The sequence below is a fragment of the Girardinichthys multiradiatus genome, chromosome 11 (genome assembly GCF_021462225.1).
Source record: "Girardinichthys multiradiatus isolate DD_20200921_A chromosome 11, DD_fGirMul_XY1, whole genome shotgun sequence".
NCBI lineage: Eukaryota > Metazoa > Chordata > Actinopteri > Cyprinodontiformes > Goodeidae > Girardinichthys > Girardinichthys multiradiatus.
Window position 1 is genome coordinate 37,734,143 of NC_061804.1, and position 14,521 is coordinate 37,748,663.

General features: G+C 44.3%; 1 protein-coding gene across 3 annotated transcripts in view; it reads left to right on the top strand.

Annotated features, from left to right (window-relative positions):
- Positions 1-14,521, top strand: part of nrxn2a (neurexin 2a) — a 251,685-nt gene that overhangs the window by 201,942 nt on the left and 35,222 nt on the right. For all 3 annotated transcript variants that reach the window (XM_047378533.1, XM_047378530.1, XM_047378531.1), the window contains one exon: positions 3,255-3,436. In XM_047378533.1, coding sequence (XP_047234489.1) covers positions 3,255-3,436 — 182 coding nt within the window. The remainder of the gene's footprint in view (positions 1-3,254; positions 3,437-14,521) is intronic.

A 14,521-nucleotide genomic window follows, 5' to 3' on the forward strand; every position in this document is an offset into this window, starting at 1 on the left:
CCATCCATTGCCACATTGATGCAGTGATGCATACAAAAGGAGCCAAAATCAATTCTTTATTGATCTTATTTGATATTGTTTTTTTATTGTCCGAGAACTGGAATCATCAAAGTTAACAGAAATAAATGATTTAAGTATCACTCTGTGTAATGAATCTATGGGAAGAAACGTGTGCCATCAGAAACTGAATTTGAATTGCTCCGACTGAATCTGTATTTGTGTAATTTGTAATTAAATGCATTGGTTTGAAAAGGAATTTCACTAAACTGAAACTGAATAAAATGGTTTAAAACTGAATTTGTTTGCTTTGAAATAAGCTTTGCTTTGTATTAAAATTTAGTTTGATTACTTTCACTTTCAGGTCTGAAATTCAATTTCAGTTCCAAAATTCTGTTTTTTGTGTCACACTGACTCCCGGCACATTGTTTTCAAAATCCCACTGGGTTTCTCCAATGGGTGGAAGTTAAACAGATATAATTCAGTCAACTAGTCTTAGATACAATCAAATGCAGATTTTCAATGACCAATGTAAATCTTTTTGGAACTTGAAATTGGAAACTACGTTTTCAATAACATATTAATTTTTCCTTGCCCTGCGATGGACTGGCGACCTGTCCAGGGTGAACCCCGCCTCTCGCCCATAGACTGCTGGAGATAGGCACCAGCTCTCCCGCGACCCACTATGGAATAAGCCGTAGAAAATGACTGACAGACTGACTCATTTTCCTACATTGCATTTAGGGCACATAACTCGTAAAACAATTGAAAAAGTGCAGTAAGTAATTTAATTGTGAAGAAAAGGGGGAGAGCCTAAGAGGTCAGATGTTGATAACATTCACTGGAAGGAAGAAACTAATAAAACCACTCATTGAGCCTCTTTAATGTGGCTAATGTCACTGACTTACGTTTGACTGCAAATCCCAGACATTAATTAAGATTAACTCAAAAAGAAATAATTAACTCGGAAACAATCACCACTGGAGAACTCACCCTTTGAATTAAATTCAAAGTCAGCACAAGGTGTTTTTTGAACCCTCAGATGTAGCGTTTCATGTTATTTTTAGCTTTCAGCAAGCAGTTATCATTCCTCAATAGGAGACCTTTTATGCACTCAGCAGAAGAGCCTTTGCAGATTATTAAAAATGGGGAGACAATTTTTTTCCTCAAGTGTTTCCTCTGCTTCACTGAATAATACCAGACACACACGCTACACTTTTCAGGTGTGAAAACTGCTATAAACATAAACTTCTTTTAAAGGTGATTGTTGTTTCTGCTCCCAGCTGCATGACAGCTGGACCTTTCTGCAGTCACCACAGAACTTAGAACTAGCATGATTTACATGTGCATGGGTTGTATAAATGGATTACTGCTCTTCTCATAATATCAAATTACAGAATTTAGCAATTTGATGCAGGTTTAATGAACAACCTGCACAATGTATCACTTTACGCCACTCAGAGGTGTCGGATTTACAAGTGAAAGGATTTAAACACGTCTGTACAAATATTCTCAGGTATTTCTGCCATTTGAGCAAGACTTGTAAATAACAAAATTAGCATCAACTTTTACCTCATTTATCTCAAGGAGTGACATGAATCATTGTGAGTGGAGAGCAATAACTGAAGTGGTAAAACGTTCAGGCAGAAACCACCACTTTGCCAAGCACCTGCCAGATTCTGAAGGAGCAGGTGGAAGAATTTCAGTTAGGCTGGAATATATGCCTTGAAAAAAATACCGCACACTAAAATAGAGCCTTTCTTTTTCTTTTTATGCCTGCATCCGACAGTAAATGTATAGGGTTATGCATTTCTAAATGTTTAGTTTTACTAAAGCTCTTGTCACCCTTTTTCCTGTTTTGCCTCATATGCTGGCGCTTAAAAGAAACAAAATGTTAGGCAGGTGTAAAAAATGAGAAAATGAAGCATGATTTATGCAAAAGCAAGTCCTGTTACCACTTTAAATTATATTACTTGCTTTTGATGGATTGCCGCTCTGAATAGTACATGTGTATTTGGATCAAGCATGTCAAATTCAGTTTTCTGCTGAATCAGGACAGGTTACATTACTTTTGCTGTGATAGTCTTGTCATTAGTATTATTTATTGTATTTGTTTTTTTTTTATTATTTTTACATTATATTCAATGATCAACTGACCATCTGGGAATGAAATGTCAGTGTTCTATGAGTGCCCTCTAATGGGCAGATCATTAATAGCTGAATTATCCAAAAAGTAGGTCAGTTCATGGTTTTAATTTTTAGTTTAGGTCACGCTGAGGTGAGTGAACCATCTGTATAGTGTAGCATGAGGTTAAATAATATTATTGGAGAATTTCTGTGATATTTGAGTCACTGCTGATTTGTTTCTGAAACACTGTTGCACGTGTGTATTTTAAGTGGTGTTTGAGAGCTGCAGTGATGATGAAGAATTTTTAGTCATGTCCAACACATCAGTGATAATCCATCTAATCTAGTGATCAACTTGTGTTTGCTACAGTGTTAAATGTGAAGCAAATAAGTAACAGTAAAAAGAGAACTATTTTCCTGTGGCATAGAGTCTTCAAACGCCACTGAAGCAAAAGGCAGATATGCAATAGTGTGACAGGGGTATAAGATTAGTAAAAACATGTTTATTAAGCATCTGCATATATAAGACAAAAAATTAAAGTGAAAGTCAGAACATTATAATCATCCATATTTAATCAGTCACATTTGGATAATTCAAATGTTTTATTTTTATGTTCAGAAATTGTCATGAAGCTAATTAATAGCTACATAACGGATTTATATAGTGTCGTACCTATTATTTGCAACAATGCTATGTGTGAGTCATGAAATCTAATGCATATCCTATTTAAGGCAAAAATTTGGCTGCAATATTCAAACGGTTGTTTGCTTATGCCTGCAAAAACCTTATTCTACTCTCTAAATTAAGTTTTTTTTAATAAGAATTAAATCAAAGATGCATTTTAATTATTTTCCATCCCTTGCAGTCTGATAGAAGCCCTTGGCTTGCTATTTATTTTATTTTCAATTACATAAAAAAAAGTGGAGAGTATTGCTGTAGATGGGGTTGGCCTTGTTAAGAGAGGGTGAGAGGAGAAAGCATAATTTTATCTTCATGCAAGGGTTGGTACTTAGAAGTTGAAAAGAACAAATGTAAAGTCAGAATTTTTTGTCCTTGACAAGCTCTGTCACTGAATACCTGCAACAAGCTATGACTACTATCTAATTTCTTTTTTTCTGTCTGTTCCTAGCTGGGACCACATATATCTTTGGGAAGGGGGGGGCTCTTATCACATTCACCTGGGCCCCCAATGAAAGGCCGAGCACTCGGGCCGACCGGTTAGCTGTGGGCTTCAGCACTCAGCAAAAGGAGGCCATTTTGGTGCGCGTGGAGAGCACCCACGGGCTTGGAGACTATCTTCAGCTGCACATCGTAAGTACACCACAGGGAAATATCACTTTTAATGTTATGGTCTATTGTAATGTTTTGGGGCTCTTTCAGACGAATGAAGAGAAAATACAACTTTTGCCACATTTTCATATTTGAGGACCTAATAGTTTGTCTTTATATTTTAGGAAATTGTTGCAAAGAAATCCGGTTGGAGGGTTTTTTTGGGGGGGATAGTACTCAAACTATAGCTTTAACATGTGAGCATGAACCCCTGACAGAAAAAATGCAACCGACTGCAAATGTCAAAGTCTGTCAAAAATCCCACTGTATTTACTAAAGCCAGCCAATCATCTCATTTCTCATGCCTATTGTGATGTCATCAACCCAATTTTACAAAATGCAGAATTTATAGCTTTTTTCTTTCAGTGCAAAATCCACATCCAATTACCTTGCCATGTTTTTATTTTCAGTGTGTATTTGTCTGAGAGAAAAATACAGCACTGGATAGTATCTTTAATATTTTTATACCCATAACCCTTAAAATTGTGACTTATCTTTAAATATTACCAAAGATAAAAGTCTGTTGGTACAACAAACTGCTATTGGAGAAAGGAAATTAAATATAGAAACCAGAAGGTTAGACTTTACAAACAGTTGTAGTAATAGAAGGGGAAATCTACCTTTAGAAAAAACACAAGACTTGGGCAAAATTAAAGATGGATAAATTTCATGCAGGGAAAAAAACCACACATTCTCGACATATTTGAAAAATATGGATGAACAAAATTTCCTTTAAAAATGGTGTTTACTTGGTACGATCCACTGTACTCCACATTTAATTAAACAAACTATGTCTAAAGCTTATTGTAGTGTATTTGAAACTAGGTTTTAACCAATAATGGTTTTATTCTTGGCTCTAAGACATCACAGCTTGTATGATTCACCAATGTTTGGCATCAGAGTCCAAACATTGATGCAAACTAGGGGCTGAGAAATAGAACACACAAGCACAGGAAGAAGATTTAGAGCATCATTTTACTATGAGATGTTCTCTTAAAGTACACTGCTCAAAAAAATAAAGGGAAGACTCAAATAACACATCCTAGATCTGAATGAATGAAATATTCTCATTGGATACTTTGTTTTGTACAAAGTTGAATGTGCTGACAACAAAATCACACAAAAATCATCAATGGAAATCAAATTTATTAACCAATGGAGGCCTGGATTTGGAGTCACACACAAAATTAAAGTGGAAAAACACACTACAGGCTGATCCAACTTTGATGTAATGTCCTTAAAACAAGTCAAAATGAGGCTCAGTATTGTGTGTGACCTCCATGTGTCTGTATGACCTCCCTACAATGCCTGGGCATGCTCCTGATGAGACGGTGGATGGTCTCCTGAGGGATCTCCCCCCAGACATGGACTAAGAATCCACCAACTCCTGGACAGTCTGTGGTGCAACGTGACGTTGGTGGATGGAGTGAGACATGATGTCCCAGATGTGCTCAATCGGATTCAGGTCTGGGGAACAGGCGGGCCAGTCCATAGCTTCAATGTCTTCATATTGCAGGAACTGCTGACACACTCTAGCCACATGAGGTCTAGCATTGTCCTGCATTAGGAGGAACCCAGTGCCAACCGCACCAGCATATGGTCTCACAAGGAGTCTGAGGATCTCCTCTCGGTACCTAATGGCAGTCAGGCTACCTCTGGCGAGCACATGGAGAGCTGTGCGGCCCTCCAAAGAAATGTCACCCCACACCATTACTGACCCACTGCCAAACCGGTCATGCTGAAGGATGTCTCCAGACTCTGTCAGGTCTGTCACATGTGCTCAGTGTGAACCTGCTTTCATCTGTGAAGAGCACAGGGTGCCAGTGGCGAATTTGCCAATCCTGGTGTTCTCTGGCAAATGCCAAGCGTCCTTCATGGTGTTGAGCTGTGAGCACAACCCGTCAGGCCCTCATACCATCCTCATGGAGTCGGTTTCTAACCGTTTCTGCGGACACGTGCACATTTGTGGCCTGTTGGAGGTCATTTTGCAGGGCTCTGGCAGTGCTCCTCCTGTTCCTCCTTGCACAAAGGCGGAGGTAGCGGTCCTGCTGCTGGGTTGTTGCCCTCCTACGGCCTCCTCCACGTCTCCTGGTGTACTGGCCTGTCTCCTGGTAGCGCCTCCAGGTTCTGGACACTACGCTGACAAACACAGCAAACCTTCTTGCCACAGCTCGCATTGATGTGCCGTCCTGGATGAGCTGCATTACCTGAGCCACTTGTGTGGGTTGTAGAGTCCGTCTCATGCTACCATGAGTGTGAAAGCACCACCAACATTCAAAAGTGACAAAACATCACCCAGAAAGCATAGGTAGTGAGAAGTGGTCTGTGGTCCCCACCTGCAGAACCACTCCTTTATTGAGTGCGTCTTGCTAATCGCCAAAGATTTTCCCCTGTGGTCTATTCCATTTGCACAACAACATGTGAAATTGATTGTCAATCAGTGTTGCTTCCAAAGTGGACAGTTTGATTTCACAGAAGTTTGATTCACTTGGAATTATATTGTGTTGTTTAAGTGTTCCCTTTATTTTTTTGAGCAGTGTATATTCTTCTATAGATTATAACCAAGTGAGTCAGCAGATGCTAGTTTATTTTTTCAATGTCTATTTTAGTGTATAGGCAAAACAGGATGGCAAATCAGGCAGGCAGTCTGTCAAATATCTGTATGTTGTGTAATAATTACAATCACACCTGACAGAAATTGGTGTGTATGTAGTTTGCTGTGAATGCATGCTTTCTGAAAGCAGATTATGTAGCCCATCATAAATCAAGCCTGAATAATTCTATGCTGAAAACACATCCTGTCATGTAATGGTGTTGTATATCATGAAAATGATACAGGCACACATCTGATGTGGAATCTTCAACAACTGAACATGCATTTGTTTTGATAAAGAAAGAAGGCCAGATCAAACATCGTACTCGTCGCCTTCTGCTTTATCTGGGACCGTGTCGCGGGGGCAGCAGACTCGTTAGAGACACCCAGACGTCCCTCTCCCCAGACACCTCCTCCAGCTCCTGCGGGGGGAGCGCAAGGCGTTCCCAGGCCAGCCGAGAGACATAGTCCCTCCAGCGTGTCTTGGGGCCGTCCCCCGGGCCTCCTCCTGGTGGGACGTGCCCGGAGCACCTCCCGAAGAAGTTGTTCAGGAGGCATCCGGTGTAGATGCCCGAGCCACCTCAACTGGCTCCTCTTGATGTGGAGGAGCAGCGGCTCTACTCAGAGTCCCTCCCGGATGGCCGAGCTCCTCACCTTATTTCTAAGGGAGTGCCCGGCCACCCTACCAAGGAAGCTAATTTCAGCTGCTTGTATCCGGGATCTCGTTCTTTCAGTCATGACCCAAAGTTTATGGCCATAGGTGAGGGTGGGAACGTTGACTGACCGGTAAATCGAGAGCTTCGCTTTTCGACTCAGCGCTCTATTCACCACAACGGACCGGCACAGTGCCCCTATTACTGCGGTAGCCGCACCGATCCATTTGTCGATATCCCGCTCCTTTCTTCCCTCACTCGTGAACAAGACCCCGAGATACTTGAACTCCTCCACTTGAGGCAGGAACTCCCCTCCAACCTGAAGAGGGCAAGCCACCCTATTCCGGCCGAGAACCATGGCCACGGACTTGGAGGAGCTGATCTTCATCCCAGCTGCTTCACACTCAGCTGCGAACTGCTCCAGCGCATGCTGTAGGTCTTGGCTAGAGGGGGCCAGCAAGACCAAGTCCTCTGCAAAAAGAAAAGACGAAATCCTCCGGCCCTTGGCTGCGCCTAGAAATCCTGTCCATAAAAGTTATGAACAGGACCGGTGACAAAGGGCAGCCCTGCCGGAGTCCAACATGCACCGGGAACAGGTCCGCACTAAGTTAGTGCGCACTAAGTCAGTGCGGACCAGACTTCGGATGACCCCTAATGAAGGGCCCCGATTTCATACTCCTGGAGCACCCCCCACAGGGCACCACGAGGGACACTGTCAAATGCTTTCTCCAGGTCCACAAAACACATGTGGACCGGTTGGACAAACTCCCATGAACCCTCAAGTACCCTGCAGAGAGTATAGAGCTGGTCCAGTGTTCCACGGCCGGGACGAAAACCACACTGCTCCTCCTGAAGCCGAGGTTCAACTATTGGCCGGACTCTCCTCCCCAATACCCTGGCGTAGGCCTTACCAGGGAGGCTGAGGAGTGTGATCCCTCTGTAGTTGGAACACACCCTCCGGTCATCTTATGAAGTCTGCCAGTCCAGAGGCACTGTCCCTGACCGCCACGCAATGTTTAAGAGGCGTGTCAACCATGACAGCCCCACAACATCCAGAGACTTGAGGTACTCAGGGCGGATCTCATCCACCCCCAAAGCCCTGCCACCATGGAGCCTGGGTTATGAAAGAGTCTAACCCCGAGTCCCCAGACTCTGCTTCCACCAGGGAATGCATGATGGCAGGATTGTAGTCCTTCTCCATGGCCTTACCAAACTCCTCCCAGGCCCGCGTTTTTGCCTCTGCCACAGCCCGGGCCGCGGCACGCTTGGCCTCACGGTACCCGTCAACAGATGCGAAGAATGTGGTCCACTCAGACTCTGTCTCCAACATCCCCCGGAATCTGGTCAAAGCTCTCCCGGAGGTGGGAATTCAATAGATCCCTGGCCGACGGCTTTGCCAGACGTTCCCAGCAGACCCTCACTATGCGCTTGGGCCTGCCAAGTCTCTCCGGCTTTCTCCTGTTCCAGCGGATCCAACTCACCACCAGGTGGTGATCATTGGACAGCTCAGCCCCTCTCTTCAGCCGAGTGTCCAAAACATGTGGCCAAAGGTCTGACGACATGACAACAAAGTTGATCATCGACCTCCTGCCTAGGGTATCCTGGTGCCAAGTGCACTGATGAACTATTAATCTAACCTGTTTAGCATTAATATTAAACCCCTGTAAATTACATTATTGTCATTTGGAACTAGAAGTATGCATTTTTATCTCAGACAATGAAACTGGTCAGGATGTTGCACTCAACTCAGTTGTGTTTAGTTTAATGGTGCGTTCAATTTGTCTCAAACATCAGAGCTCAGATCTCGGAATGACATCACACTAAGTTCAGCATGTTCTACTTCCAAGAGGAAAACCAAGTGGGATTTAAAAATTATTTTGCCATCAACTTATTGGCAACATAAGCCAATTATACATTATTTATTTCCTGTTCATGCTTTCAAACACAAAAGGAACATGTGCTTGAATAGAAAATGGTACAGAACTATGTGTGGCGCTTGTTAATGTAATTAAAATTTTTAAATTGCTGATAAATAGTTTAAACCTGGAACTTTCAAAACATTTTATGAACATGCATCCAAATTGGTACTGAACTAAGGTGCTTGGTGACCTTCGATTTTCCTAGTCACAATTCTAATTTCATAAGGTGTTTTTGTTATTTTTATGACTGAAAAGCCGGTAAATCTGATTTACAGGTACAAAGAAAAGGCACTAGAAGTTCGAAAACCAGTCAAATTTGTAACTGTCGGGCTAAGTGACCTTGTCAACTGTTATAACAAAAACAGGAAAATAAAAAGTCCCTTGAATTTTTATGCACTTCAGCAATTTAGCAACATTTTAACTAATGTTTGTACATTAGAATGTATGCCACTGATTTAATGACCTACAAACCAACTCCTGTTGCAAATAAAAATAAATAATGAGCTGTAAGGCTCAGTGACCATACAGACTGCTGTTAGTTGGTATGTTTGCACAAGAGCTGTTTGTTAAAACAGAAGACTTTATCTTAAAGAGCGATACAATAACTTTTAAATTGTACAATCATGTGTGTAGGTTAAAGTAAGACAGCTACAGCTTTAAAGAACTGAAATTCGAGGAGTAATTTACTGAATGTCCCTCAACTTACCTGTGAAACGTAACCCAAAATCTCAACAAAATGCTTAATCTATTTTTTTATTTGTTTTTGTTATATATTGTAATATAATTTTGAACAAACAACTTCTGAACAATTTCCCTTTTGAACGGTTAGAAAAAATGTCAACTAATTCATTTGAAATGGTCTCTTTTTAGCCAAAAGAGCACATTAGCAAAGTAGAATACTAGATATTGATGTATTTACATGAAATAAAATGTATTCCCATTTTTGATGGAATCTGGGCTTTGCAAATTAAGCTAAATAAATTTAATTCAATCAGGAACCTTGTTTCTGATAGGAAATATGATAAGCATGTCTCAAAAGTTAATACAGCAATGTTAAACGAGTATCAATATTGAAAGAAAATTCTGTATTTTTATTTACATTTTATTAAAAGAAGCCTTGTCAAAAATAATTTACACCCTTCATAATAATCAATGGAACAATTTCTATTGATATGACAGCTATCAGAGACTTCTTATACCTATTGAACAACGTTTTGCATATTTCCACTGGTGGTGTGAAAATTTATCTTGATCTTGATCAGCTCCAAGGCTTTAAGGTTGGAAGGCCTCCATGCCATCACCATAATCTTTCACTCCCTCTACAGATTCTGTATCAGATTCAACACGCGACTCCATCTGGACCACTCCAAAACGTAAAGTTATGCATATAACTACTGTTTCCTGAAGGAGAGTAACAAAGTACAACACATGAATATGGGATATCACGCTGAAGCCACCTCAAATCATGCCTCCTAAGCAAATGATGTGATGACGACAATTGACAGGCCCCGCCTGCAATATATACCTGTCCGTCATCGTCGTCATTACTCAGTTCGATAGCCGCTATTCACCGAGCCCAGCTGAGCAGCAGGGCAGCAATGTGTTGTACTTCGTTACTCTCCTTCAGGGAACAGTAGTTATATGCATAACTTTACGTTCCCTTTCAGTCGATTCACTCAGTACAACACATGAGTATGGGACATATATAAACGTCCCACAGAACAGCCATCAAACCTGGATCATGCACTGCATACTAGTCCAGCACTTCAGATCCAGCAGAAAGAACATAGTGAGCCACAGAAGGGGTTGTCACATGCAAACAATAAAACTTTACAAATGTGTGCGGCGAAGACCAGCTGGCTGCAGCACAAATGTCACTCATGGGCACCCCTCTAAATAGGGCTCTGGAGGTCACTATGCCCCTGGTGGAGTGAGCCCTCATACCACATGGCATTGGGAGACCCCTGTTGTTGTAAGCTACAGAAATAGCCTCCACAATCCAGTGAGAGTCTTTGTCTGGACAGAGCTTTCCCCCTTTCTGGGTTAGCAATACACACAAACAGTTGATCACATAACCTCACAGTCTGAGTTCGGTCAATGTAACTGCGCAGTGCATGTAACGGGCACAGGAAGTGTAACATCCTTTGTTCCTCAGATGCAAAAGGAGGTGGACAAAAACTAGAAAGCTCTATAGTCATGGAGCTGTAGTCCAAAGGTATAACCTTAAGAAGATAAGCTGCATTAGGTCGCTAGGTGACCTTGGAACCATCAGGTGAAAAGTGTATGCAGGTAGGATTTACAGACAAAACATGGAGGTCTCCAACCCGCTTTGCAGTTGTCAGAACAAGAAGCAGAGCAAGCTTATATGAAAGGAACTTCACATCTACTGACTCCAAAGGTTCAAATGGAGGGTCACAAAGAGCTTCTAGTACCAATGTGAGATCCCAGGAAGGACAACTGGGTTTAATCACAGGTCTGAGTCTACGAACTCCCTTTAAGAAGCGTACAGCCAGAGGATGAGCACCTGGTGTGACTCCATTAAAACCAATATGGCAGGCAGAAATGGCAGCCAAGTAGACCTTAATTGTGGAAAAGGAAAGACCTTTATCCAGCAGATCCTGCAAAAACGTTGAAACTTCCACCATTGAGCACTGAAATGGAACAATGTGCTTGTCCTCACACCACTGCTCAAAAGCCTGGCATTTATAAGCGTATAAGCCTCTAGTGGAGGATGCACTACATCAGGGGGGAGGCCTTTGGCTAATAAGCTGGACCTCTCAGCAGGTAAGCATACAGCTTCCACAGCTCTGGGTGTGGATGAAATATCTACCCCCTGCCTGAGTGAGGAGATCCCGGCAAACGGGGAGTTGCCACGGCTCTGCTGCCAGCAGGCTGATTATCTCGGAATACTATGACTTTGGAGGCCAACGAGGGTGCTACCAAAATTAGGGACAGACCCTGTTTGCGCACCCTCTCTAGTACAGGTAGTGTCATTTTCACTGGGGGGAATGCATACAGGAGTTCATTGGGCCATGGATGGGCCAGGGCATCCACTCCCGGTGGAGCATCCTGATCTGTTATGGAAAAGAACAGAGGATAGTGGGTGTTGGCTCTGGTGGTAAAAAGATATACGGTTGCTGTTCCAAACAGACACCATATCTGTGCCACCACGGAGGGGTGAAGCCTCCACTCTCTCACCTGAGGTCCGCCTCTGGAGAGCAAATCTGCACCCAGATTCAGTCGTCCCAGGACATGAGTAGCTCTGATAGACAGAAAGCGTATGTTGCACCACTGCAAGAGGGTGTGTGATAGCTTCAGGCGAGGAAGTGAACGAGTCCCTCCCTGTATGTCTGTTTATGTGTGAAATCACAGTGGTGTTGTCTGTCTTGACTGTCTTTAACAGAACCTGGCAGAAATGTTGCAGAGCCAACAGAACCGCTAAGAGCTACGGGTAGTTTATGTGGAGTTTGGATTGTACTGGTGTCCAAACCCCCCTTACCGCCACGCCATCGCACAAAGCGCCCACCCCCTCAGGGAGGCATCCGTGGATACCACCTTGCGAAAGGTTACTGGCGAACCTCGGCACAACAGTCCTGGTTCCTGCCAAAGGCTGAGAGCCAACATACAGGCAGTGGTTATCTTTAGCTTTCTGCTGCGGTGACGCCATGCACACAACCGGTGAGAGCAGGTCCACCGCTGGAACGGGCGCATCTTCAGTAGACCGAGTGGTCCTACTGCAATCATAGATGCCATCATACCCATTAGTTGTGGTCCGGGTGTATCGCTACGTGAAAGCAAGCGTCTGTGAGGCCGATTGTGGCGAACCAATCGCCCGGGCTGATAGCACTCAGAAGCTGCTTGAGTGTTAACATTTTGAACTTGTATGTTCGGAGGTATTTGTTCAGAACTCTCAAGTCCAGGATTGGACGAAGCCCGCCCCCTTTTTTTGGAACAACAAAATAACGGCTGTACCTCTTTTCATGTCCGACTCGAGAACCGCACGGATAGCTCCTTTTTGCCAACAGTGTATTTATCTCCTCTTTCAGAACCTCTGATGCTTGGGCCATTACCGCCGTATTTACCACATCAACAAAGCGGGGTGATCTTCGGCGAAACTGTAAACGGTAACCCATGGCAACGGTCCTATCCACCCAAGGTTGGAGTGCGCATGCGCGCCACATATGGAGACGTGCAGCCAGGCGACTGGCCAGCGGCACTGTTGGTGGAACGGTGCTGCCCTCTCCCGACGTGCAAGAGAGGTGCAGCCTCATTTGGCTGTCGCCTATAGCCCTTTGATTTTGACTTTTTTTCATAGAAAAAACTGTCTTTATTGAAACATTTGGAGCATCCATACAAACATTTGGAACAGCTGCAGTGCTCAGAAACACATTCAATGCACCCAAACTGGGGGTTTTTAGTGCAAATGCATTTGTGGGGAAATTGTGCTTGGGAGACTGTGTGGGGGAAATGCAGAGCCTCTTGGGACAGGGATCCCAAACAGCACAAGCAAAACATTTTTTGGACGGCACCCGCCGAAAACTGGCAAACATGTCTTCCTGCTCCTGAAACTCCTGAATCTCGAGTCCCACAGCTAGGAGGACTGTGTCTTCTTCTTCCGGGACGTCAAGTCCCTCTGGAGCCCCGGAGGAGGACCCCTGCTCCAGGCCGTCTTTTAGGGAGCTTGGCCGTGGTTCTGTGGCTGTGCTGTCTGAGGGCTCAAGCTCACGGGCCGCATCATCCTCTTTGGTGGGAGTGGCGGTACAGCTGGTTTGCGAGTTCCCGAGCTGGATTTGGGTCTCACATCTCGCCTGGGGATGATACTGCGCAGTGCTTCGGTCTGCTTTTTCCTCAGCTCGAATTTTGCCTGTATTGCGTCGAGAGATTGCCCAAACAGCCCGTCGGCTACCACCGGTTCATCCAGGTAGACGGCTCTATCTCTATCCGGGATGTCAAAGAGCATCAGCCACAGGTACCTTTGCGCAACCACCGTTGATGCCATCCCTCTGCCCAGTGACAGAGCTGCACAGCGAGATACATGGAGGAGGTAGTCAGCGGTGATTCTCACCTCATTCAAGAATGGCATCAAAGGGCTCTCTGGTGGTGTTGCGGCTCCAAGCTCCGCCAAGGGCATAGTTTGGTATGTTTGCAGCATGGTAATGGAGCTCAGGGCACGAGCAGTGGTCGCTTGAGCCCTCTAGATTTTCTCCAATTGAGCAGCGGAGAACCTACAGTGCTTAGACGGAAGCGATGTTGGACCACCCACGCCATGATTTTGGGACGGGGCCACAAATGCTGCCAAAGATGGTTCCATAGGCGGAATATTCACCAGCCCGGCTTTTTCAGCGCCTTCTGGGTCCAGATACTGTCCATAACCCGGCACCGTGACGTGGGTGGACAGTGCTTTGTTCCATGAAGACGTCAACTCAGAGACAAAGTCTGGGAACATGGGTAGATGGTGCTTGACTGCGGCCGGCTCCGAGGGGAGATAAAACCCTGCAAATCACAATAGCTTCTCCACAGGAGGTGGGGATGGCCATTCCACGTCCAGGGTATCAGATGCACAGCGGCAAAGAGAGAAAAAAATTTGTTGCCCGGGTCTGCTGGCGCAGCAGCCTGACTCGGCAGAGACTCATCCTCATCACCGGACAGACCATGAACATCCAAACCAATGTCCAGTATGTCCTCCTCTCCCAGAAGGGGTTCTAGTTGAAGCTGAGACCGAGCACCTGCATTATCGGCTAACCCATCAACATACTCCATATGGTCCGCCCAGCTGGAAGCGGGGATTTCGACTGAAAAGCCGTCCTCGTCAGAATCGGACAAAACTGGGTTTCCCGCCTCGGTGAGCAGTGAGACAACAGCCTCTCCCAGCACCTTCTCGAGCAATTTAACCCAACTCTCC